The 22,616-nt window shown below is 44.7% G+C and overlaps 3 protein-coding genes across 3 annotated transcripts; all 3 read left to right on the top strand.

The window, feature by feature from the left end:
* The first annotated feature begins 2,596 nt into the window (after positions 1 to 2,596).
* Positions 2,597 to 4,119, top strand: LOC106482476 (C-type natriuretic peptide 1). Its single transcript, XM_013940062.1, has 2 exons — positions 2,597 to 2,689; positions 3,814 to 4,119. Exons 1-2 carry the CDS (start codon positions 2,597 to 2,599, stop codon positions 4,117 to 4,119), a joined length of 399 nt encoding a protein of 132 aa, XP_013795516.1.
* A 4,852-nt stretch (positions 4,120 to 8,971) lies between these two features.
* LOC106482478 (natriuretic peptides A-like) lies at positions 8,972 to 9,759 on the top strand. Its single transcript, XM_013940063.1, has 3 exons — positions 8,972 to 9,082; positions 9,205 to 9,502; positions 9,684 to 9,759. The coding sequence occupies exons 1-3, from the start codon at positions 8,972 to 8,974 to the stop codon at positions 9,707 to 9,709; spliced, it is 435 nt and encodes a 144-aa protein (XP_013795517.1). The 3' UTR covers positions 9,710 to 9,759.
* A 4,703-nt stretch (positions 9,760 to 14,462) lies between these two features.
* On the top strand, positions 14,463 to 16,588 carry LOC106482469 (natriuretic peptides A). Its single transcript, XM_013940053.2, has 2 exons — positions 14,463 to 14,630; positions 16,289 to 16,588. Exons 1-2 carry the CDS (start codon positions 14,511 to 14,513, stop codon positions 16,586 to 16,588), a joined length of 420 nt encoding a protein of 139 aa, XP_013795507.2. The 5' UTR covers positions 14,463 to 14,510.
* The last annotated feature ends 6,028 nt before the right edge of the window (positions 16,589 to 22,616 follow it).

Genomic DNA, 22,616 nt, shown 5'->3' with positions numbered 1-22,616 from the left:
TGACTTCCAATGCTAATCAGAGTCCAGAGGAGATTTGGACAGGCAGGTCAAGAGTTTTGCTGAATAGCTTTCTGTTTCTAACTATTTCTGTCCACTGCACTAGATGTGATTTGAACTAAGCTGTTGACTAGATGGAGCAAAGCTGTCCTCCCCTAGGTTCTGAACTATGTAAAAAGCACTCACAGGGAGTATCATTGTTTTGGGAGATGCAACATCCTTTTGTTCGGCTTAGGGACAGCATCTAGCTGCACAGCATTAGGGTGAGAGGCAATGGCACAAGTTGCAACAAGGGAAATTCCAGTTAGATTTTGGGAAATCATTTTTTCAAGTGGACAGTCAAACACTGAAACAAGGCCCAGAGAGGCTGCTGAATCTCCTTTCTTGCAGATTTTCAAAACTGTGTTTGACAAGGCCCTGGGCAACTTGATCTAAGTTGGCTCTGCTTTTAGCACATGGTTGGACCAAGAAGCTCCAGAAGCCCTTTCCAATCTAAATTATTCTGTGATTTTACCTGCACAATCATTGACAAGGACTCCACTGTGCTAGTGTATATATTTCCAACAGTTACCAGAGAAACAATTCAAAAGTCCTAGGAAATAGTTACAAGTTCTGAAATCAAACAAGAAAAAATAAAAGCTCAAAGAATTTGAGCCCAAGAAGACTCATTATCAAGTGTGTCCACATCAATGCAGACATGTGACAAGTCATCAAAATCACAAAACAACAGTAAACTTGTTTAGAGGAGAAAAAATGAGTCTGAAACTCATTAGACTAACTCTGTTAGACTGCAAAGAACACACCTCAAAACTCAGAAATGAGAAATTACTTTTGACTTTCTCTAGAAGGGGGAATGCTCATGTACCACTGATAAAGTTGTGCTGTGATGATTTCCTTTCTTAGTAAGATTCAGATCAAATGTGGTTTTCATCAACAACAACAACAAAAATCCAGCGAAGTAAAAACATCAGACCTACCCTTCTGTCAAAAAGGGATGTTTATAAGCTGTCTCCTTAGAACAACCATTTCTAGAGACATGCAACCATTGTGCCTTAAATTGATCTTCAGATGAAAAATGTCTGAAAACATTAAATGCACTTGCATATCACAGAATGATTTTTTCCAAGCTTTCAGTAACAACAAGAATATTAACTTCAAAGAAATTATGACAAAGAGTGCCAGATGGTCCTTCATTGCCATTTCCTCCATACAGATACAGCTTAATGGCCTTTAACTTTCTGCACCACATGTGGGGAAAAAACTCATTGAAAGATCAAGATGCATTATTTTGCATTCAGGAAGATTCCCACTTTCCAGTGGGGCCAGATTTCAAGGCCCCCTTCTGCCCCAGACATGCAACTTACAGATTTTATTGCTGCTCTTTCCCCCTGTCCCCAAAATGCAAAAACAGGCCTTTTCTTGATATAGAACCTAATGAAGAACTCATAAGAAATGGGGCGTTGGAAGATCACTTATCCATATACATCTTCATCAGAGCACCCACACATCTAACAGGTGTTTTTACAATAGAGGAAGGCCTGGCATACAGTAATGACTTCAAATATCCTCAAGGCTCTGGCTAGAAACTGAATCAGTTTCTTCTGAGTCCTTTCACACTTCACAAAACCCCTTTTGTTTGAACCTGATGCTTCGATTCACTCCATTGAAAGAGAGACAGAGAGAGAGAGAACACACCACATGTACCTTCTGATCTGTAGCTTTATTTTGTCCCTGCAATTGTACATATAGTAGGAAAGAGATTGGGGCTGTGCTTCCATTCAGACTCATTTCAGTCGTAATAAAAATTGTGCAAAGTAAACTGAGAAATGATACATAGAGAAAATGTTTTAAGCTGGATCCAGGGGAGAAGAGGAATTTCTTAAGTCATGTAGGGGCTTTCTCTATAGGTAATCCTGGTTTCAGCCATACTCTCAGTCACTCAGGCCAGTGAGATTTTACATTTTAACTAAAGCAAATTACTTGTCATACTTTTATGATGTGGATTTCCCTTCTTCTTCCCCAAATCACACTCTTCCTTCTCATAGGTTACTAATGCCTTATTATCACATTAAGTAATAACACTTAGTTCTTACATAGCATGCTTTTAAGAGACCCCCTGCCCCTCTGATCTTGTATTTCACCATGACCAAGGAGCCACATGAATGCACAGTGGATACAATTCACTTCCTGTCTCACTCTGTACTTCTCTCACAATTATTTTTCTCCAGAGCTAAAGGAAAGGTTTAGTGATCAACCCAAGAAACACTGAGCTAAGGTAACTGACATGCATAGGCAGCACCAAGACAGCAGGCTGCTGAGACCTTCAAATTCATAGCAACAAAATGATGCTGCATTGCCTAAGTGTAAAATGCTCCTGTTACTCCCAGCCAGAAAAGAGAACTGTTTTCTCCCTCCTCCTCCTCTTGGGAGAATGAAAACAGATCAGAACCTCAAACCAATCCTTGCTCTGGCAGGAACTCAAAAGGTAGACTTGGGAGGGGTTGGAGGAAGATATAAAGGCTGGTAGCTGGAGACACAGAGCAACACTGAATTGGAGAGACTGAAGGGGAGGAGGAATCAGAGACACCACAACACAAAGATGAACCTGAAACTTCTCTTCTGCCCTGGATTCCTCCTGCTGCTTGTTGTCAGTCAGAAGCAGGCAAGGGCCAGGCCCATTTCCAGCTTACAGGTAAGTGTCCGGCTGCTCAATAGAACTGAAAGAAGCTGATGCTTCTTTAGGACTTAGATACTTCAGATTAGTTACATTTCTTCCAACCCCAGCTAGTGTAGTAGGAGACACTCAAGAGAACATGACAGCAGGGATCTTGAAGTGGGCAGACACAGGGTTATTAAATGTAGGGAAACTGAAGTAACAGATTGCTTGATTTAAATCTCTGATCACATTAGGTAATTGAAAGGAAGATGTTTTTTTCCAGCGGGGTCAGTTTGGGGGCTGCAGGTTAGGGTCACTCTGTGACTCAGTGAAGCAATAAACTTCTGGAGTAAAAGGAATTTGCCCGGAAGGACTGCTGTCTTCAGCCCTACAGTGATCACCTGCATGCTCCTTCCTTGAGCCCCTCTTTTACCCTGCAAATGGAATCAATGGGTTGTACCTGTATGAACATAAGGGGGATCTCCTCACAGCTCAGTGGTGCAGTAGGGAATGCAGTCCCTGCTCGGGAGTGTGAGAGGCAGAGCATGAGAAAGAAAGAGTGTGTGCATGCACGTGCATGTGTTTGTGTATTTGTGTGTGTAGGAATTCCAAGCCATTAAGAAAAAAACATTTCAGCTCCCCAACCAGTGATCTGGTATTCTTATACATTATATAACCTCCCAGTCTGTAAAGAATCATCCAATCTTTCTAGCACCAACTTTGTCATGTTTTCTGTCATTGCATAACTGCTCTTATTATTCCAAGGTATCAACTACCTGTTGTCATTCCTTATTCACTCTTGACTAAGCCTCTTTCACTGTCTTTCCCAATTTATCCCATACCCCAGACTCCTAGCTCCAGGAGAGACTTAGCCAGCAACTTGTCTGTATAGAACTATAGAGTACAGTAACACCATACAGTCTTAGAGCATACAGAGAGCATCCAGTGTGAGTTCAGAGGAGCTTGGTTGGCCAGAAGCTAAAGGTGACCACTGCTGGCTTCAGAAATAATTTCAATACCTTCATCTTTTGAAACAAGATCAAAATAAGTTTCTCCAAACTTAGCACTGACCATGTTTTATATGAAAATAATGAGTTCCCAGAAACCCTCCCCTTTTCTCCTCTCTTCCCTCCCCATCATCTACCTTTTCTTTCTTTCAGAGTCTGTCCAAATTATTAGATGAGGATCTGGAGCATCCGCTGGTCTCAGAAGTGATGGACCATGAGCAAGATGACATGATTCCAACAGGTGCCTTTGATCAACAAGAGTCTGAGTTCCAGTGGATCCGAAACACCAGGGACCAGCCTGAGGGCATGTCCACTAGTGACAATGCTGTCCAGAGGTTCTTCAGTGACCTCATGGGTTTACCCCGGAGGTATCGAGGCAGAAGCAAAAAGGGCTTATCCAGGGGTTGTTTTGGTGTCAAGCTGGACAGAATTGGGTCACTGAGTGGACTGGGATGCTAACTGCTTACTACGGTAAGAGAAAGCCAGAGGCAGGTGGTCTGTATATTCATATATAACTTCTGTAAATATGTAGAAGAATTGATTTAGTTCAGCTTTAAGGAAAGGGTGCCTTAAAGTAACTTCTATCCTCCTATCCCAAACATAGTTAACTAATTTTACCCTCCTCAGAAATCACTGGCACTAGATGCATGCTTAAAAGCCATGAATGTTACATCTCTGCTTTACCTGCTCTTCCCTGCTTTCACCAAGTCAGTTGTAAACATTTCATCTTGTCACAGAAGCCAGATCAGAGAGGTTTGCACCCCAGGGATGCTTGTGTCAATCCAAAGAAACTCCTCTGAGCAGAACAGTGGAGCAGAACCTGGCCCTAGAACAGTAAGAAATCAGTTAATTTCCGTGAATGAAATCCTGTCAGCTTCTCTTGCTTTTACTTACTACCCTGCTTTCTTGACAGGACTGACTTTGAGGGCTCAAAGGACCTGCTGCCTTTCAGTGAGAAGTTCAACCCTTACTCACATTGGCTCCACCAATCCATCTATAGATGATGCACAAAACAAATTGCCCCCAACCCTCCCCAGAATTACTTGGCCAATAGAATACACCATTGCTATATTGCTTATTTGTATCAGAGTAATAATTTGTGAGTATCTAGCTGAAATGTAATAATGAAGACATTTGCACTGTTTGTGTTATAAGTGTATAAATGAACAGTTCTCATTATGTCATGGACAATAAACTGTTTTTCATAATTTGGTGAATTTGCTTCAAGCCTTTGCTGTGATTCTCTTCCATGTATCATTAGTGAAAATAAAACAGTGCCCCAGTTTACAGTCAGACACAATCCTCTAGAACTTAGAAGCATTTCAGAGAGCTGCTTTCTGGTGAAAAGGAACTTCCTAGCTGTTGCTAGAAAGAAAAACACACACGCACACGCGCACATCCACCCTTTGTTTGGGGGCTTAGTAAAAACACAAGTAGAACATAAGCAGGACAGGGACAAGACTCTCTTCAGAAGAGAGAATCATTATGGTCCAAATCCAGGACACAAATCCCCAAGCCTTTCACTGCTGTAATGTGAACTAAAGGAGTAGCTCTATTAGCTGACAGCTGTAGACAGCTGTTACTCTATGTTTGGATCTGTCATTGATGGAGGTATGAGAGCAAAAATGTAAATATAAGTGTTTCTTACTAGTATACTTCATCTTGTCCAAAGAATACTACTCTTCTTTGAAGAAAGCTCAAGGGTACCCTACTCTTCCACAGAGAAAACCAGAGATTGCAAAATATTTTTCTAACAAAAAAAAAAAAAATACAAGATTATACCTAAAATGTATCTGATCAGATCAGCAACAGTGAAAATACCCTAAACAGCCACTTGCTGGTAAAGGATGGTCTCATCACTTACATAGGCACATCTGAGCACATGCTCTTGAGCAATGGAATAGCCCATGTATTGAATTTATTACACTCTTTGTTGCCTTTCTTCAGCAAAATATCATGAAAATGAAGCATTTCACCAGCCAGATGAATGATCAAAATGGGGAGGGGGAGGAGGGGGGAATGAAAGAATAAATCAGTTTGTCAGCATGATCCACGTTTCAATAGAAGGGCTGTGCATGTCTTGACACTCATGCTGCAGTCTGATCAAAGCATGAAGAGCTTTGGGATATGGAGCCCTACAGGCTGCATGGTGCTTCATGGGCACCTCCTCCTGCAGGTGTGGAGTCCTGTCGGGCAGTACCTATACCACTCTCCCTTTTTGTAGCTTTCATTGTGCAAAGGCCTCAGTCCTGCACAAACATGAGAAGATGGATTTCTGACCGATTATTCTAACTTAACACACATTCACACAGTCAGTAAAAGAATTGCATTTGTTTTCCCCCAATTCACAGCAACTTATGCCAAGAAGAAACAGACATGCTTACATGTTGGAACCTGGAGGGAAGCATTCAGCTTTCTTAAACAGATTCTCTCTTTAGCCATGCTAACCCTGGAGTTGACCCAGTTGCAACTTACATGGTGGAAAGGTGAAACCATACAGCCCGCAGGCATTATGGTGTCAAACTATGAAGAGCTAGCATGTGGTAGGTGGTGCCAAGCTGAAGGTTACAACCCTCTTCTGTCCTTCCTAATGATCCTGGGTCTGATAACCTGCTCCCAGCTCTCAGTAACCCTAGAGCAGACACATTTTCATAGGCATGAACGTTTCCTAATGTTAGAATTTCAGCGCTGAATACACAAAAAAATCCCATGGTAGCAAATCTGAGGGTTAAGTGCTACCAGAGCTTGCTTCCTGAACATCCTCAGCCCATCTCCAAAGTTCACTACACCAACATAAAGTAAGGGTCAGTGAAACTATTCGCAGATATAGTAACAGAGATCAGAAAAGGCTGAAGACTGTGAGCTGCCCACTTTTGTACAAAGTCCTAGAGGAGACAAATAAGAAATAGATAAGAGCTCCAATTCCACAGAGGCTGAGCTGGTAACTTGGCATCCTCTCACTTGGCATTTTGTGTGAACATCTTAAAAAGCCACTTTTCAAAAAGTAAGAACAGTTTATTTCACATAAAAGGCTCCATAATTAGATCCCTAAGGCTGATGCCAGGTGTGTTTGTACTTTAGGTAATCTGCTTAGTTCTATTAGCATTTAAATAATCAAAGCCAACCTTTGAAGTTAGTATGCCAGTCAGATGGAGGGAAGCTCATCTCTAGCTGCGTCATTTCCATCTCCACTAAGCAACAGTGCATGAATTTACAGAGCAGGGTTACAAAAGCAGCTAAGGAGACAAGCCTACAGTAAGATGACCCCTATAGAGGAGGAAAAAAAAATACAGATACTTTTCTCAAATATGCCTGCTTTTGGGGTACCTGTTCATAAGTGATGTTAGGCAGCAATCAAGTTTTGGCCTCATCTAAGACTCCAGCCTACATCATTTATTGCAAGAAGGCTAAATTTTCCCTTAGTCATTGCTGAAGTCATATAGGCTCTCACTGCTTCCTCCCTTTCCACTCCCACCTGTCTTCAGTACACACAAAATCAAGGATGAGGCACATCTTCATGTTAGCCACCTGCTCTCATTCTGTAACAAGAAAACAGCTCCCATCTGATGCTAGTCTCCTTCTTTCGTGCACTGGACTTTCAAAACATGTGTTTCATTTTTCTCTATTGGATTATTCCTTGAATTCTTCTTTGCTATGATGCTTTAAACAAAACAACTTGCCAACTGTTGACTGCTGGGTGCAGAGAAAACTGGCCCACACCAGCTGATATTGCTAGTTTGCTTCAAATCTAAGATAAATGATGTCAGCTGGAGGGAGATTTGTGGAACACAAAGATAACAACATCAGGTAAGGAGATGTAAAAGCATAATGTATGTTGCTGCTTGTTAATACAGCACCTAACAGTAGTAAGCCCACAACAGCTTAGTTCAAAATCTCTGAACTCAGAGAAAAGACTTTCTTTGGCTTTGCTGAGCCAAAGGTCACGTTCTGAGATAGACAGCAGAAATCAGTGTGTATCTAGTGAAACTAGAGAGATTTATGAGTGTACTGGCTAAGCAAACTAGGAAGACAGAGAGCAGAGAAAGAGCGTAATTGCTCTAATCGGTGATTGAAAGGACCTTTTCTGCTGCTCTGCCTTTCATTCTGTAAGGATCTAACAGGGCTATCCTGATTTGCACCCCAGGACCAGTGGAAATTGTACTCTTTTTTACTTGAAATTGGTCATTCATGGAGGAGAGAAGCCAAAATTTTGCCTGATCATTGATGAGAAACAGCTGTAAAGTTCTGAGGCAAAATAGGAGAAAGTTTCATACAAATAGGCTACCTGTTACAGTAAGCAGATTTGGTAATTCAAACACTTCTGTGGGAAGTCTAAATCCAAAGATCCATAAAATCTCTTCCTTTGAGCAAGACCCCTGGGTTTTCTGGGAAGAACAATTTTTCCATAGGAATTTCTCACTCCAACCCATGCTATGAGGGTAATGCATCATCATTTATGGGTAAGATGGAGGGACATGGGGAGATGGTGGTGACTGCAGAACATTCACTCCCTCCTGTAACCAAGGAATGGCTGGAGAGCAAGTAACTTTTATAGCAAAACTGTCAGCTAGCAATACCGTTGCTCAAGGCAGACTCAGGCCACTGAAAGGTTAGTGCCCTTTAAGGGAAGGTTTGCAGACAATGCCAGAAGAAGGCAAGAAACATCATCACATGAATTTGCAAGGAACAAAAATCTCCTAAAACCAAATCCCAGAACTTGGTCTATTCACAGAGCACCAGCATGTATATAAAGAAGAAAAAGCTGTTGGGACCTGCTACAGATAGAGCAGAATTTCCATCTCTCCCCACTTGCTCTTTCTCTATCCCATGGAGGAGAAATGATCCATTCCTCATCCCCTCGGAGGGGAAATCAGCCCCCTGCTTGGGCCAGCCCACAGCTCCTGCATGCCTGCAGATGCGTGGGAGAGCAAACAGGCAGAAAGCGTGAGATCCTTTCACTGTGTCAGCTCCTATCCTAACAGTGATGGAGAGTGGTGGGGGTGGCAGGAAATCACTGAGGAAATGAGCGCTGCCAGGAGGGGATGAGATCACTCGGGGCAGTTCTCTCCTTGGAGGAGCTGTTGTGTTACAGTGGACCTCCCCTCTCCTGGAGCGTTACCTGTGGGGCCAGTTGTAACCAGTTCCCTTATCGGAGCCAGGGGCCAGAGCGTGGTGCTCCGGCTCCTGGGGGAATCTGGCAGGAGGCAGCCAAGTTACCTTGGGGCAGAGAGTGAGGATATAAAGGGAGGAGTTTGTGGGCACAGCAGTGACGTGGGGCCACATAGGATAGGTTAGGATAGGATAGGATAGGATGCGGCTCCCAGCTCTGTGCTGCGGGGTCTCACTGCTGCTGTTTGTCCTGCCGTGGGCAGGGGCACAGGCAGCCGATGGCCAGCGCAGCGTGGAGCTGCAGTCCCTGCAGGTACCGTGCTGGGGCTCCCGGGCTGGGCCACCCGCACCCAGCCTGCTGGGGACAAGGGGGCAGGAGCAGGGCTCATCGTCCCCCTGCCACAGCCCCTGCCTCTCCTCTCCTTCCCTCTCCAGGACCTCCTCGAGGCACTGGGGCAGCTCCAGGGTGAGGAAGGCGGACTCCCAGGCCTGGAAGACGAGCCAGTGGCCGGGTCTGAGGACGGCGGCGCTGAGTGGGACCTGCTGGAACCAGAGAGCAGCTCGCAGGCTGCCCCGCTGCCGGACCCCAGCCCTCCCCAGCCGGCAGAGGGACAGAGCCAGTGGAGGAGCCTCCTCTCCTCCTACAGGCGGAGGCACTTCTCCGGCTGCTTTGGGATGAGGATGGAGAGGATCGGCGCTCAGACGGGACTGGGATGCAACCACTACAAAGCCCGTAGGTCCTGGTTAGACCCAGCAGCTCCCCGCAGTGCAGGGCAGTGGTGGGAAGCTGGGGCAGGGGGCTGGCCCTCTGTCCGCCAAGGCACGGGGGCTGGGGAACTGCGAGAGCCGCCTCTGTCCCTGGCTGAAAGCCTTGGAGCAGCTCTCCAAGCAGCTCACTGTCCCTTTTCCCCCAGGTTTCTGGAGGAGAGGAAGAAGCTGAACCTGATGCCGGCTCTGAAGCATGTTCTGAGCCCCTGGGCCAGAGTGGGCAGCGGTGTCTGGCTGCCAGGCAGCTGGGCTGCCGCTGCAGGAAGAGCTGGGCTGCCCCGTAGCCTCTGTGGGCATTGGGTATGCATCAATAAACTTTTTGTACAAAGCCTGCTTTTCCTTTTGCAAGTCATTTTTGGCCAGCACCACAGCACAGCACACGGTCACATGCTACACAAAGCTCCTCCAGAGTTCTCCTCTTCTTCTGCCTTATGGACTTGGTCCTGACACAGGCCAGAGCATCCTGCAAGGTCTGGCCAAGTTGTAGCTGGAGAGCTTAAGCAGCAGGAAGGACAGAGCATCCTTCTGTGCCAATGAGCAGCCTGGTGGCCCTCCTCGCTGCACTGGGGAGGCACTGTCAGGTACTGATGCCAGCTCTGCGACTGTGGCAGTGAGCTGAGGTGCCTTCCCCGGGGGGTGGTTCACCACTACTAGCTGTGAATCCTCCCAGTAAGTGGGCACTGGGCAGGTCTGAGAGTCCAGTGATGAGTTCTGGAGAAACACTGGGTTGGCGAATGGCCCACAGTTGTGTCCTACACATGTCCCTGTCCCATGGGTTAAGCCACTGGAATCAGTGCCAAGTCTGGCACTGCAGACTGGCATGGGATGGCACGAAGGGAAGAAGAGCTACATGGCTTTAAAAATAAATTTGGCACCAACTGCCGAAAAGGTTCCCACTGCAGGCGAAGGGCTGAGAGGCGTTCAGGACCCGGGACAGACGCCAGTGAGCACAGGGCACCGGCATCCCGGGGCGCCGCTGCAGCCCCCACAGCCGCCGCAGCTCACCTGGGCCAGGCACCTTGGTGAGCCCGCTGGTCCAGTACAGGAGGAAGGCTATCTCCTCCCTACGTCCACTGACGTGGAGCGTAGCCAAGTCCAACTTGCCCTACTCCACTCAACTTGCACGACCACTTCTTAGTGAAGGAGGCCAGCTCGTGTCAGCTGGCTTCAGCAAAGCCCCCCTCTTCTGCCTGGCTTTTGCACAAAGTGAGCCTTTGCCTCTACATTACAATGCACTGTGAAGTGTGTAGTGATGCAAAGCCCTCTCCAATGTCTCAAGACAGCACCATGAAGCACCAGGAGTCCTAAGCAGATAGAAAGGCACAAGGCATTTTCAAACATCCCACTGTGAAGGAACTCAGAGAGGCAGGGCCTATGCTGCCTGCACTTAGCCTGGAGAGGCCAGCAGAGGAAGGGGCAGCCACATCACGCAATGAGTGGCACATACTATACCCCAGTCAGTGAGAGAAGCAATCCATGTTTGGGATGAAATTAAGATTCCTCCCCTACGGAAAAAGTGAGGCATCACTTAACTATCTTAATTGCAGTATGGCCTGTCCTATGATCTCGGTGCTGCATGCAATGCACTGGACATCATTACATTTTCCTTTTGCCTTCCACACTGATGGCCTCAGCAATTTGTTGCCTTCTCAATCTAACTGAATTGCACAGCAGGGAAACGGAGCTTGGGTGGGGTATGGCATAGCCTTGTCAGAGGGTTTAGTCACCGGGAGATGAAAGGAATCTAAATCCAGCCTCTTCCCAGAAGAGACTACAAAGCCAAGGCTCTTCACAATCAGCTCACATTCCAGCAGCCTTCAGTTACAATAGGGCAATAGGAGAATGGATAACATTGGCAGGATGTGCAGCAGGTAGGGACATCAGTCAGGGTAGCTGTATCGGCAGAAGGAATCCACATGACACCAGCCTTTAGGGCAGCCTTACAGGGATGGAAGACAAGGATCTCTCCTCATCCTTCTGGGGAAGGGGCAGCGTTACCTTTAGCTGAGTTCTGTCACGCGTACCCTCCTCCTCCTCCCAGGGATTCATGCATAGAGCTGCAGAGGAGAGCTGCTCTCTCCTCTGAACAAACTGCACTGCCTTCTATTGTAGCCTGATGTCCCACTCCTCCTATCCCATACCCTGGAATGCTGGGGAATTGTGCCAGTTTCCCATCCCTAAAACTGTTTATGGTATGCTTTTTAAAAGAACCTGCTGTGCTGTTGAGACTCCCAACAGGGTTTTTATCAGGCAAATGCCCAGCAGAGTATGGGCAATGCCTGGGTCTTGTCCCTGCATAGCTAGGTCATTAAGCCTGAAGTTCACATTAGCCTTGCCAGAGCCCCAAGCAAACAAAAAAGTGAGCCTTATAGGTTTAACAATGACAGGCTGAGTTGTGACATTTTACACTCCACTTGTTTCAGCAGGGCTGCGGGATGGGTAATAGAGGGCAGAATTTGGCTTTGTAAATACAATAGCTACTGCAACAGTCTGCCATTTTATCCCATCTATGTACTCTCACACATACCATAAGAAATAGTGCACAGAAATCTCCCTGCCTTAGAAAAGTACTGTCAATGCTGAAGTCAGGCTCTACATCTCATATACGTGCTCTGGAATATGGAAGATGGAAAGTGAACAAACCAGTAAAAGAAAGGAGTGTCTCTGGGTCAAAGTTATTGAATGCAACCCCGGAATACTGGATTGTGTCGCAGAGGCAGACTGAGGGGGAGATAGTGGGCAGGTCACTCAAAGATAAATTTTCACAGCTGTCAACGACATTGTGTTCCTCAGTTTCTTGGTGCGGGATTTCTGACCCAGGGGTTGCTTTGTGGATGTGCTGAACTCTCAGGCAAAGCTCAGATCAAGGGACAGAGTGATTTTGCACAGAGACAGCACTAGAGAATACTTGGCAGGTCGGAGGGGAGTTGAAAGGAAAGAAACAAAAGATAAAACAACCAGATCCTAGTTATCTTAAATTGGGCATTCAGCATTAATAAATGCTTTCAATTTCTCTTCTCACCTTTTCTCATTTTACAAAATGAAGATAACTCCCTGAGCAAACACACACATGCACACACCTAAGGAGAGTAGTAAGAAAATATTCATAATGAATTAGTGAGTTTTTCAGACACTGAGGTAGGAAGTGTCAACAAAAAAAAGCTATCAGGATCTTAATTCTGTCTTAACCACAATTTGAACAACACAAAATAAGAACGGGTTGGGCTACACAATAACACTAAAAATGAGTACTGCCTCCACATACCAAAAAAAAGAAACATTAGGGAAATATAGGAAGTGCTCTTATAATAAAGGACTTCATAAGAACACATGCAGAGTTGGGCTGACTTCAGGCTATATTAGGAAAAAGTAGTATTTGAGCTTGGCTTCACAACCTTGAGAATGTCCTTTCTAGTATAATTTTGGTAGGTTGATCATGTGAACAGTGCGTGCACATTTGTACACAAACACCATGTTAAGACATTTAAGACATGAAAAATATTTTATAGTTCTATTAATATTTAGAAATTGTACTCAGGAGATTCTTTTCAAGATCTATACTCATGTTAAAAGACAACAATTTACTACTTGACTGACACATTCAGCTTGCTCATATCTTCATTCTTTTGTTTCAATTTCAAGTAACAAAATAAGTCGAAAATAAAGCATAAATAATATGCTTCATAATTTAGAACTCTCCTGCAGTTCTGTAAAAAGGAGGAATTTTTAGTTGCGTTACATGCATAAAGACAATGCTGGAAAAGCAATTTGCAGCACATCTGCTTTTTTGTAATTTCTCATTCAAACACAGGCAATTTTTAGCAAAGATGACAGGAAACAAAGAAACAAATAAACACTCTTAGAAAATATATCAACTGTTTCATTTAACCCCTCCCAAAACACACATACACAGAAACTCACTCATTCTTCCTTGGGGTGAGATTCTGATACCTTTGCTGAGTAACACCACAAACCATCTATCTAAAACTGTATAACTTCTCACTGAGCAAGTTGTGTTCTGGTACAATGGTATTAGAATCTAGTACAGAAGACTACTCTTGAATCCGCCCATCTCTTTTTTAAATTGTATTAACAGAGCGTCAAGCCTTACCATCGATGTTTAAAAAAATCCCCACTGATTAAAAAATTTAGCTGTTAATAAAGGCTAGTGTTTTTCTTTGGTGTTGAAGTCAGTTGTCATGGGGGGCTGGCGGCACTCGATGTCCCCGCAGAATCAGTCTAGAAGTTATCGTCTGTAATGAGGTGCAGCTCGGGGCCCCTCTGTTGTTGGCAACATACAAATACAAAGTCTCAACGGTGAGATCACCTCTACAGCAACCAGGAAAGAGAAGTGGCCCAAATCTGGGATTTTCAGCACACTCCATGGTATGTGGTGGCTATGCGTATTCCATATATAGAAGGAAAGTGTGCACAATACTTTAGGTGTCCTAAAAGTAGATTTATCTTCAGCCTTTATCCTTCCCCAAATGTTCATCTGAAAGCCTTTTGCTTTCCCTATAAAAGGTAATTTCCCAATGGAAAGCTTCTATTTGAGCAGAGTTTAGAGCAGTTTCAGAGTTGTTTCCCATCTCCGTAAATCTTACCATAGGGGTCTCTTGAAAGAAAATTGCTAAGAATTTCCAACTGGACTATGTAATCACAGCGCCTGGTATCAAGAGAAGGGGGAGTGACATGAAATCACTGACTTGTGACATACATTCCTCAGCAACAGCAGCTGCTGCCTAATGACAGCTAATAAAGGGAATCTTCCCTTGACAGAGCTGCATGCCTCCAGTGGGACTGGAATGCATCCCAGATAAATCCACTGATAACCCAGGAAGCAGAGATCACACCCAAAGAGTATAAAAGACGAGATTCGGAAGAGAGAGGATAGGACAAGGAAGAGAGAGACCTGAAGAGACATCTCAGAAGGAGCAGCTTGAACTTCCCATATTCCCAACGAGCTCAGCGCCATGGACACTAAAGGCTCATTCTCCTGTGGCTTCCTCTTGCTGCTTCTCATCCAGTTCCAGTCCAGCAGAGCCAACCCTATCTACAGCCTTAGCCCTGCCAAAGAACTGGCCAGCATGGAGGTGAGGACTCTTTGCTTTTGCAAGGTTAAATTTTCAGGGGGCTTAGCAGAATGTGAGGTGGTGTCTTTGCCTTTCTTTGTGCAATCGAATAGCCAGATCAATGATCAGAGATGCCTAGGGGACAAAGTGACCAAGCCATCTCAGTTTGTCAAAGGGGCTCAAAGAACCTTTACAGACCAAGAGCCTCCAATGTGGGGCTCACCTGAGCTCCTGGGTGGCAGTAAGAAACATAATTCTGATGTTTTTGTATGCGTGCTTTGGTTTAGTGTTTTTTTTTTTCTTTTTTTAAACAGCTGTCCTTAAAGTTTCTTATAGAATTAGAGCAAAATCCCAGGGAGGACACAATCCAATGGAACACAGTAGCTCTGAAAGAATAAATAAATAGAAAACTTTCATGTGGGTTCCTTCTGTTTATCCCACTAAATGGCAGGTGCAGTGGAGCAGGACAGCTGTATGGTACTTGCTTTGTGGATTTAAGAGAACTGGATGTAGCATGTAGATGAGAGATGAGGAAAAGCACTCAAGGTCAAACTTTTAGAAAATGCAGTACTTAAGAATCAAATTGAGAGGAACAGTGTGATCATGTACTGTGACTCATCCAGAAAAGCCTCCAGAGCTATGAAATTAACACATGCATATTTTAATGAGTAATTTCAGAGAAAATCTATGTTACAGCAGCCTAGGGAGCAACACAAGCTTAAAACTCAGTATTGAAAGATGAAGTCTGACAGTTTAAGCATTTCCTTGGACTAGTACCAGTGACCAGTTTCTTTCAGGATCAAACCCTCAGAACAAACTCCCTAACATTATTAGGACAGCGTCAGCCAAAGCCCAGCACTCCAGGCTCCTCTGTCTCCAGCACCTAGCTGAGAAGAGTGACTGCCAAATGCACTCACCCTCAAGCAAGCCACCAGGTTCACTCCTCTCTACTTTACCTCTAGAGATGGACAATTAGATTCTTCTAATTGGTTGAGCTGCCCTTGAGGAGGTTATCTGATCCCTGTTATTCAAAGCTTTAAAAATTAGAGAGTATGATACCCAGGAGAAAGTCAGAATCCAGACATAAATTTTGCATATAGGTATTTTCAAGGAGACTCATGCTACTTTAAGGAGTAGCAATCCTGCAACTTTCAAACAGAAGTTAGTGGAAACATCGCGAGCTTCTCCATGTGAAGTCTACTGCGATAGCTGGGGTGACAAGCAGGCAGATGATCTTTGTAACAGCCAAAAAAGAAGGGAAAGCCAACAGCTTGCAAGCAGTACTACAGGCAACTTCTGAGAATATGGGAGTGACTATGGGGTCAGAAGCACTTTGAGATTATGTTCCATTGGGGCGGTTGAGTGATACCTCCCTGTGCAACACAGACCCTGCTTTGTTTCTCCACTAAGAGTCCTTCTAACCTTGCCGCTAAGCCATACTTCTGTGACAGGCAGCTTCAATCAGCTCTCAGATAGAGCTACCTATTGGTGGAATTAATGTGAACAGGGATTTACCACAGAGGACAGAGCTTAATATCACCAACAGCTCTGGAATCCAACCTGACAGTCTCCCTAGTGGTGACTATAGGACCATAGATGAATGCAGAACTGGATGAGTGGAAGAGTTAGTCAGTGATCATGAAAGTAGGAGTTTCACAAAATTAGTTCATCTCTTGCAGGCTCTTCTGGAGAAACTGGAGGATAAATTTGCACTGATTGAAGCCCTGGAGTCCAATCCTGACCTGCGAGAGCCCAAAACCCAAGAGGAGATCCCACCAGAACTTGTAGATGACAGCGATGATCAGAAGGCTGAATCCAGACTAGCACCCAGCACCCCTCTGTCCTACAGGGACCCCTTCCTCAAGAGACTGAGGGGGCTGCAGATGCCCAGGATGATGAGAGATTCTGGCTGCTTCGGGAGGAGAATTGACAGAATTGGCTCCCTGAGTGGAATGGGTTGCAACGGTGAGTCTGCCTAAGCATTTCATTGAAGAGAAGGAACAACTGCATCAGTGTTATACAACAAGAGGGGCACAGGCTCTTATCTTACTTTAGTCATAAGAACAATAGGGGAAAGGAAGGAGGAGTTCATTTTAGTTTAATATTAAAGCTAGTAGTGGTTTTTCAAAAGAAATGCTGGGTCTTTTAATTTGATAGGTAAAAGCACTGCAGGCAGTGATGGCATATGCTGACAGATAAACAGATTCCAGTAACATCGATTTCATGTTTGGCTTGCAGGTTCCAGGAAGAATTAGGAAGACCTCCCTACCCTGTGCTATGAAGAATGCTTTACAGTACTCGTTCCTCCCAAGATGAAAGCCAGAAGCTTTCTAAACTATTCAATGGAAAGTTATTCCTATTTTTATTTATTTATTTATTTATTTATTTGATGTTTTTTAAAGAACATTTCTTACTCTAGCACCAAGAGACCATCTTTAAATAAAACTAACACATTAGCCGTCTATGCTGGACTTCTCTCCTGTCTGTTACATTAAACCCTCATGTATTTTCTTAAAATCAAAAGCCTATGTTTTATTGGTATGCTGGCACCCACAAGGGTGGATCTCACTTATGCAAGACTGAGAAAGTACGAACTAGGGAGAAACAAGAAAGAGTTTTTCACTAGAATTTTCCACTCTACTCTAGGAAATTTTAACAGATTAGCAGGAAAAAAAAATTGCTCAACCTTGGAAGACTACCATGAGCCCTTCTATAGACAGGGTTTCAGTAACAAGAGAGTCCTTTTGCAGGTATAGATTATTCAGTCAAGAGAACTGTCACTCCACTACAGTAAATTCCTCATAGGTAGGCAAAATTTACAGGAAAAAAAATTTAAAAAGATCACAAAACTACAAAAATTACAAGATAACCACAGGGAGGAAAGGGAATTCATTGTATATGCTTCCTAGCACTGACCAAATAAAGGCTATGAGCATCAACGGAAAGATACATCTTTAACCGTGTCTTGTCTCACTCTGCATGTGGCTGGAATGCTGATCCCCAGCACTTCCTGATGGAGCACTGGAGGGCTGGAATCCTACCACAATAATTCTACACGTGAGGGCAGGTGGGATCACCCCAATTATAAAGCAGCTTGTACATAATGTTTATCACTTTCTGGGAATGGCCCCTCTCAAAGTAATTCTAAACATGCCTAACAGCAACGTTGCAAGTCTGATGCAGGTTTCACTTAAACCTTTGTAGCTGGATTTCACACCTATGACCTGAATTTGGCCCAGAACATATTTTTGCCCCCAAAGAGGGTTATATTGCCAAGACAAGATTCAGGTAGCGCCCCAAGAGCCAAAGAGCTTGGATTTCCAAGTCAGCCAAGTCACTGGCATTGAGCCCTGGATCAGCACAGGCACCCCTGTGAATCCACATACCATTAGAAACTGGGGTATTCTGAGGACGTAACTTTGAGCCTTGTTCCCAGCAAAGAACAAAAAATCTTGTTCCCAGCGTCCATTACTCAACCATCCAAGAAAGTTAATTCAGCACCTAAGAACACAGCAGCACCAGGACAGACTCATCTGTAGAGGTCTAATTCTTACATCACTTACACATGCATGCATACACCCATCAAGGATGTCTGTAATGAGAGGAATAAGACTCAGCCAAGATAGGCTAGGGAGAGGCAGAGCTGTCAGAGCCCCGTGACCGCTGCTGTCAACAGCTCTCAGGAACAGCAGTTACAGTGAAACCACAAGCTTGAGCACTGAATGGGACGCCATTCCTGCACATGCCTATTACCAGCTCAGGCTGTTGTACGCTCTTTACTAGGGTTTATGATGAGCTGCCCCCCAGCTTGCTCCCTGTACTGCTGAGAAGGCCTCTGTGAGAGGCACCTACATGCTCCCTGCTGCACTGAGCCCTGCAATTCTTTCCTAGGAGAGATGAGCAGAAATCTATTCTGAGGACATCACTTTGCTCCAGTTCCATCGTAAATAAAACCTAGTGTGACGCAGATCACATGTCAGAGTCTCTCCTTCCAGCCAGCACCACCAGAGACCAAATGCTCAGTGTAATAGGGACTAAAGAGGTTTCTCTGACATGAGAAACAATTCCTAGGTCAGAAAGGCAACTCCCAGCAGTTATCATGAGACAGCTCTGCAGTGAAGAGTTACAGTGGCTTTGCATTTACTCAGAGGCAGTTTCACAGATCGAAGGGCCTCCAACTGCTGTAAGTCACCCTTTGGGGAATCACTGTGAGAACAATATGGCTTTGTCTTCTCAAACAGGCTTTCCAGACACACCCCTGCAGCCACCCGTTTCCCACTGCAGCAAGATGGGAATGGGCAGGTGGATCCCTCCACTAGCACTCAGCAACAGCCTGACTTCCTGTGCGCTGCTACAAAGGAAGGTAAAATGAACCCTTATGCTCTAACAATAACAGTCCTTGCTGCATTTCACCCAGTCAAGCAAAACCTGTGCAGACGCATCAAGGCCCTGTAAATTGCTCCTCCTTGTCAGCCCCTGAAGGCACAAAACACTAATGAGTTCAGTGGAATGTGCTAAAAATGGCAAAAAGAGTTGGCACTGCCTGACCCAAAGCCAGGTGGGTCCAGTATTAACAGCAAGCCAGTTCTCGGTGGAACAAGTCTGTACTGGCTTGCAGACAGTATGTTAATAGACCCTGAGGTCTCAAAGAACCTAACTGCGAGTAGACAATCTAGGAAAAAGCATCTCTGTGGCTGGGTTTTTACTGCTACTCCCATAAACACATCAAGTTGTAAACCTTCCCCAGAGAAAACTCACAGTCAGGTCAGAATACAGACTACACACAGAGAAGAGCGCTTGGAAAAGCTGAAGGAGAGAACCTTAGCATTGATGATCTCTACAGGCAAAGAGCATCATTCCCAAGGACATGCAAAGCTAGCACTGTCGCTACAAGAGCTGGATCAGAGAGGGCAGGGAACAGGCAGGGAAGAGCTAGGCCCAAACAGGTACGAAGACAAGAGAAGTACACTGTTTATGGAGAAAGCAAGGATAACCAAAAACAATATTCCTCTCTGGAACTGTATTGATTGCTTTGCAAAGAGGGTCCAGAAAGACTATGGCCAGGAGGGCACCTACAGAAAACCCAGAAGGCTCCAGTAGGAATTTATTTATTCCAGCAGGAATTTCAGCTGGTAGGTGCAGAAATGAAGGATCCTGGAGGGAGCTAGGGTGTGACTTCACATTTATCAGCTGTTCCACAAAACAGCCATGTACCCTGGCCCATCAGCATCAACGGCAAATGCCAGAACTCTGTTCTTCCCTGAAAGTCAACAGACTGACAACTACAACAGGGGAAGAATAGAGGCACGAGCAGTTACCACAGCATGGGAGATGCTTTACAGGCTTATGCTCTAGCTCACCTCACAGTGACATGGACCTGTGTTTGTGGCTCAGCTATTGAAAGGAAGGTCCTGTTGCTCCATTCACCTTTTACACATCAGGTGCTAAACCCTCTCTGCTGCCTTTCCCTTCTGTGCAGATGAAAGCAGACACCTGATGGAGTTTTCTCCCTTCTGCTGCCACTGTCACTGCAGAGGATTTGCATAGTGATGCATTCTACCCACAAAAGAATGCAGATATTACTTTTAACTAAGCCACGCTCTCTTCTAGCGGTAGCCAGTTTTGCACAGACCCACATCTAAATGTGAATTAGTTTCCTTCAGACTCATGGTGGATCTGCCTGTGGTGCCTGTAAATTTTTGAAACCAATTTCAAAAGAATTTTTCAGAGAAAAACAGAGGACTGAAGGAGAAATAAGCAGTACCAGACACTTTTGAGGGCATGAACTAAAGATTAATGCATTCCTAGTAAATTTTCACACCTCTCCAAGATGCATCTCAAGCCTCCCATTGAGAAACTTCCTCTAGGGGAAGGCAAGGAGGTCAGTAACATGCGAGTGTCAATAACAGTGTAGGAAAAAGGTTGGTGGCCAGGCAACCAAACAAACACTTCAGAATTTTCTTTAGGAACCATGCTGTGAGCCAGCCCTGAGACAGGGAATCAGTGTAGCTTGTCATTGTAAACAACTCAGAATCAGCCTAAACGCAGCCTTTGGGACAAAGCAACAACTACAAAACAAGAGCTGATATCAAAAATAGTTAATGAGGATTAGGTTTCAAATAACTATTCAGCATTGAGCATGGGGCTGGATCCTGAAATCCTGTCCTCCTCCTCTTCATCAGGCATCCAACAGTGTTTTATAAACTTTAATCAACCCCTTCCCCCAATGCAGCACCTACGATGTATCCAAGTGCTATCATGCTCCTTGTGCAAAGGAAGAAATACCCCAGTGAGATCTGACCAGCCTCACACCCTCCATCCTGCTCTAATGACATTTGCCACCTCCCGCAATGCCAGACTTCTTTTTTCCTAACAGCTTCTAGTGGTAACCCTGACTAGTGGTGCATAATTCAGCAGTTTTCTTTCCTTTGAACTTCAGAATACACTAATTACACTGGCATACCTCATACCGATCCCATTGTAGGGCACAAACCTTATGAAACAGTGGTCTGGTTCATGTTGTTTTTTTTGTAAATCAGAGCTGAGAGTTTCTTCCTCCCCCTCAGACACTGCTATCCCTTTCCAGCTTTCCACTACATAAAATGCTTGACTGAAATCCCAGGCTGCAGGTATCTTTGTTTCTCTAAAAAAATCATATGTGAAACATAGGGCACACATGCAGAAAAGAGCCAAGCTGTGTCAGTTTGCATAACAATCTGGCCTTATCCAGTTTTCTTGATTTACATCCACTGAAGCTTGACTCCCAAAAGCCTTTGCTGATTGATACCTGCTGATGAATGTGTTCCAGTTGTCTCAGGCAGCAACTTTTTACAGACTACAATACAGTGGGGCCATGCCTAAAGACAGAGGCTACCAGCTATATGGTCATATAATTCGAAACAATGAAAACCTTTGACTTTAATGGAAGGCTTGCTGACAATTCTCCTGTGCTGAGAACAGCCTTTCCCTGTGCCTCTCACATGCCTACCCAAAGGTACAGCTCACATTAGAGGGCTGGTATCCAGTTGTCCAACACTTGCCTCATGGTTTCCACAGTTTAGAAGCAAGAGTCCAGAGACATTGCTGAGAGATAAAGGAAGGGGAATCTTTTCTGGTGCTTCTCTGACACCTTTGAAGTGTGAAACCTCTTGAAACAAATCAGCAGGAATGTGCCGTACAGCAGATGTCCCTGTGCTGTCATTCCCTGCTGAAGTCAATGAACCATCATCACCCCAGTGACAGCTGCTAAGGACAAATAACTTTAAAAGGCAATCTTCTGCTGACTCCAATCTCTGATCCTTTACGCCAGCAAGTGACAGAATGCAGTGGATTCACTCCAGCCATGGACAAACTCTTCAATTCACTGGCATTTAAAAGCTACAGTGGACGGTGAACTCCTGGCTGCGAGAAGAGCCGGAGTGCAACCCGCTGCGGCTGAGAAGCATTTCAGCACCTTGGACAAGAAGAGCAAGTTCAGTCTCGCAGCAAATTAGCACAACGAAAGCGCAGCATGGCTGTCTTGTGTTTCTCCCTACACTGTGCCACACACACACTTGTACGTGTATGCACATATGCTAAAGGAGGCAGCTTGTATGCTGCCACCAAAACAAAAAAAACAAACTCACTGAACAACACTAAATTCTTCTGTTAAGTACATAATTTACAGGTACTGGGGTCATGACACATGGTTGGATTTAATGAGCCTATAAACCTCAGTGGAAAGGGATTTTAATCTAAACACGAAGTTGGTTGCTTTAAGCATAAATGTATTACAGCTTTTCTAATAACTACCTCTATCACCCATGATAAAATGCAAAACAAACAGCTACCAGTAATTATTTTTGCTCCCTTCTTCTTCAGGCAAGAAACTTAACTGCTTTTATTCTCTAAAATAAAAATCACCTTGCATACCATCTTAACACCCAAAGCAGTCTTAAAGCTGACAAAGGCCCTAGCCAAGCGTCTGGCATCTACTTCAGTTCAGCTGGCTGCTTTGGTAGGTTTAAC

Source organism: Apteryx mantelli, chromosome 26 (assembly GCF_036417845.1).
Source record: "Apteryx mantelli isolate bAptMan1 chromosome 26, bAptMan1.hap1, whole genome shotgun sequence".
NCBI lineage: Eukaryota > Metazoa > Chordata > Aves > Apterygiformes > Apterygidae > Apteryx > Apteryx mantelli.
The sequence above is the reverse complement of the archived record's forward strand: the minus strand, read 5'-3'. Positions and strand labels throughout refer to the sequence as shown.

Excerpts from the sequence above, each read along its gene's own strand:
- LOC106482478 (XM_013940063.1), top strand. The coding sequence starts at position 8,972 with ATGCGGCTCCCAGCTCTGTGCTGCGGGGTCTCACTGCTGCTGTTTGTC. Across the intron at positions 9,083-9,204 it reads TGGAGCTGCAGTCCCTGCAG|GACCTCCTCGAGGCACTGGG; the intron begins GTACCGTGCTGG and ends TTCCCTCTCCAG. Across the intron at positions 9,503-9,683 it reads ATGCAACCACTACAAAGCCC|GTTTCTGGAGGAGAGGAAGA; the intron begins GTAGGTCCTGGT and ends CTTTTCCCCCAG.
- LOC106482476 (XM_013940062.1), top strand. The coding sequence starts at position 2,597 with ATGAACCTGAAACTTCTCTTCTGCCCTGGATTCCTCCTGCTGCTTGTT. Across the intron at positions 2,690-3,813 it reads GGCCCATTTCCAGCTTACAG|AGTCTGTCCAAATTATTAGA; the intron begins GTAAGTGTCCGG and ends TCTTTCTTTCAG.
- LOC106482469 (XM_013940053.2), top strand. The coding sequence starts at position 14,511 with ATGGACACTAAAGGCTCATTCTCCTGTGGCTTCCTCTTGCTGCTTCTC. Across the intron at positions 14,631-16,288 it reads AAGAACTGGCCAGCATGGAG|GCTCTTCTGGAGAAACTGGA; the intron begins GTGAGGACTCTT and ends CATCTCTTGCAG.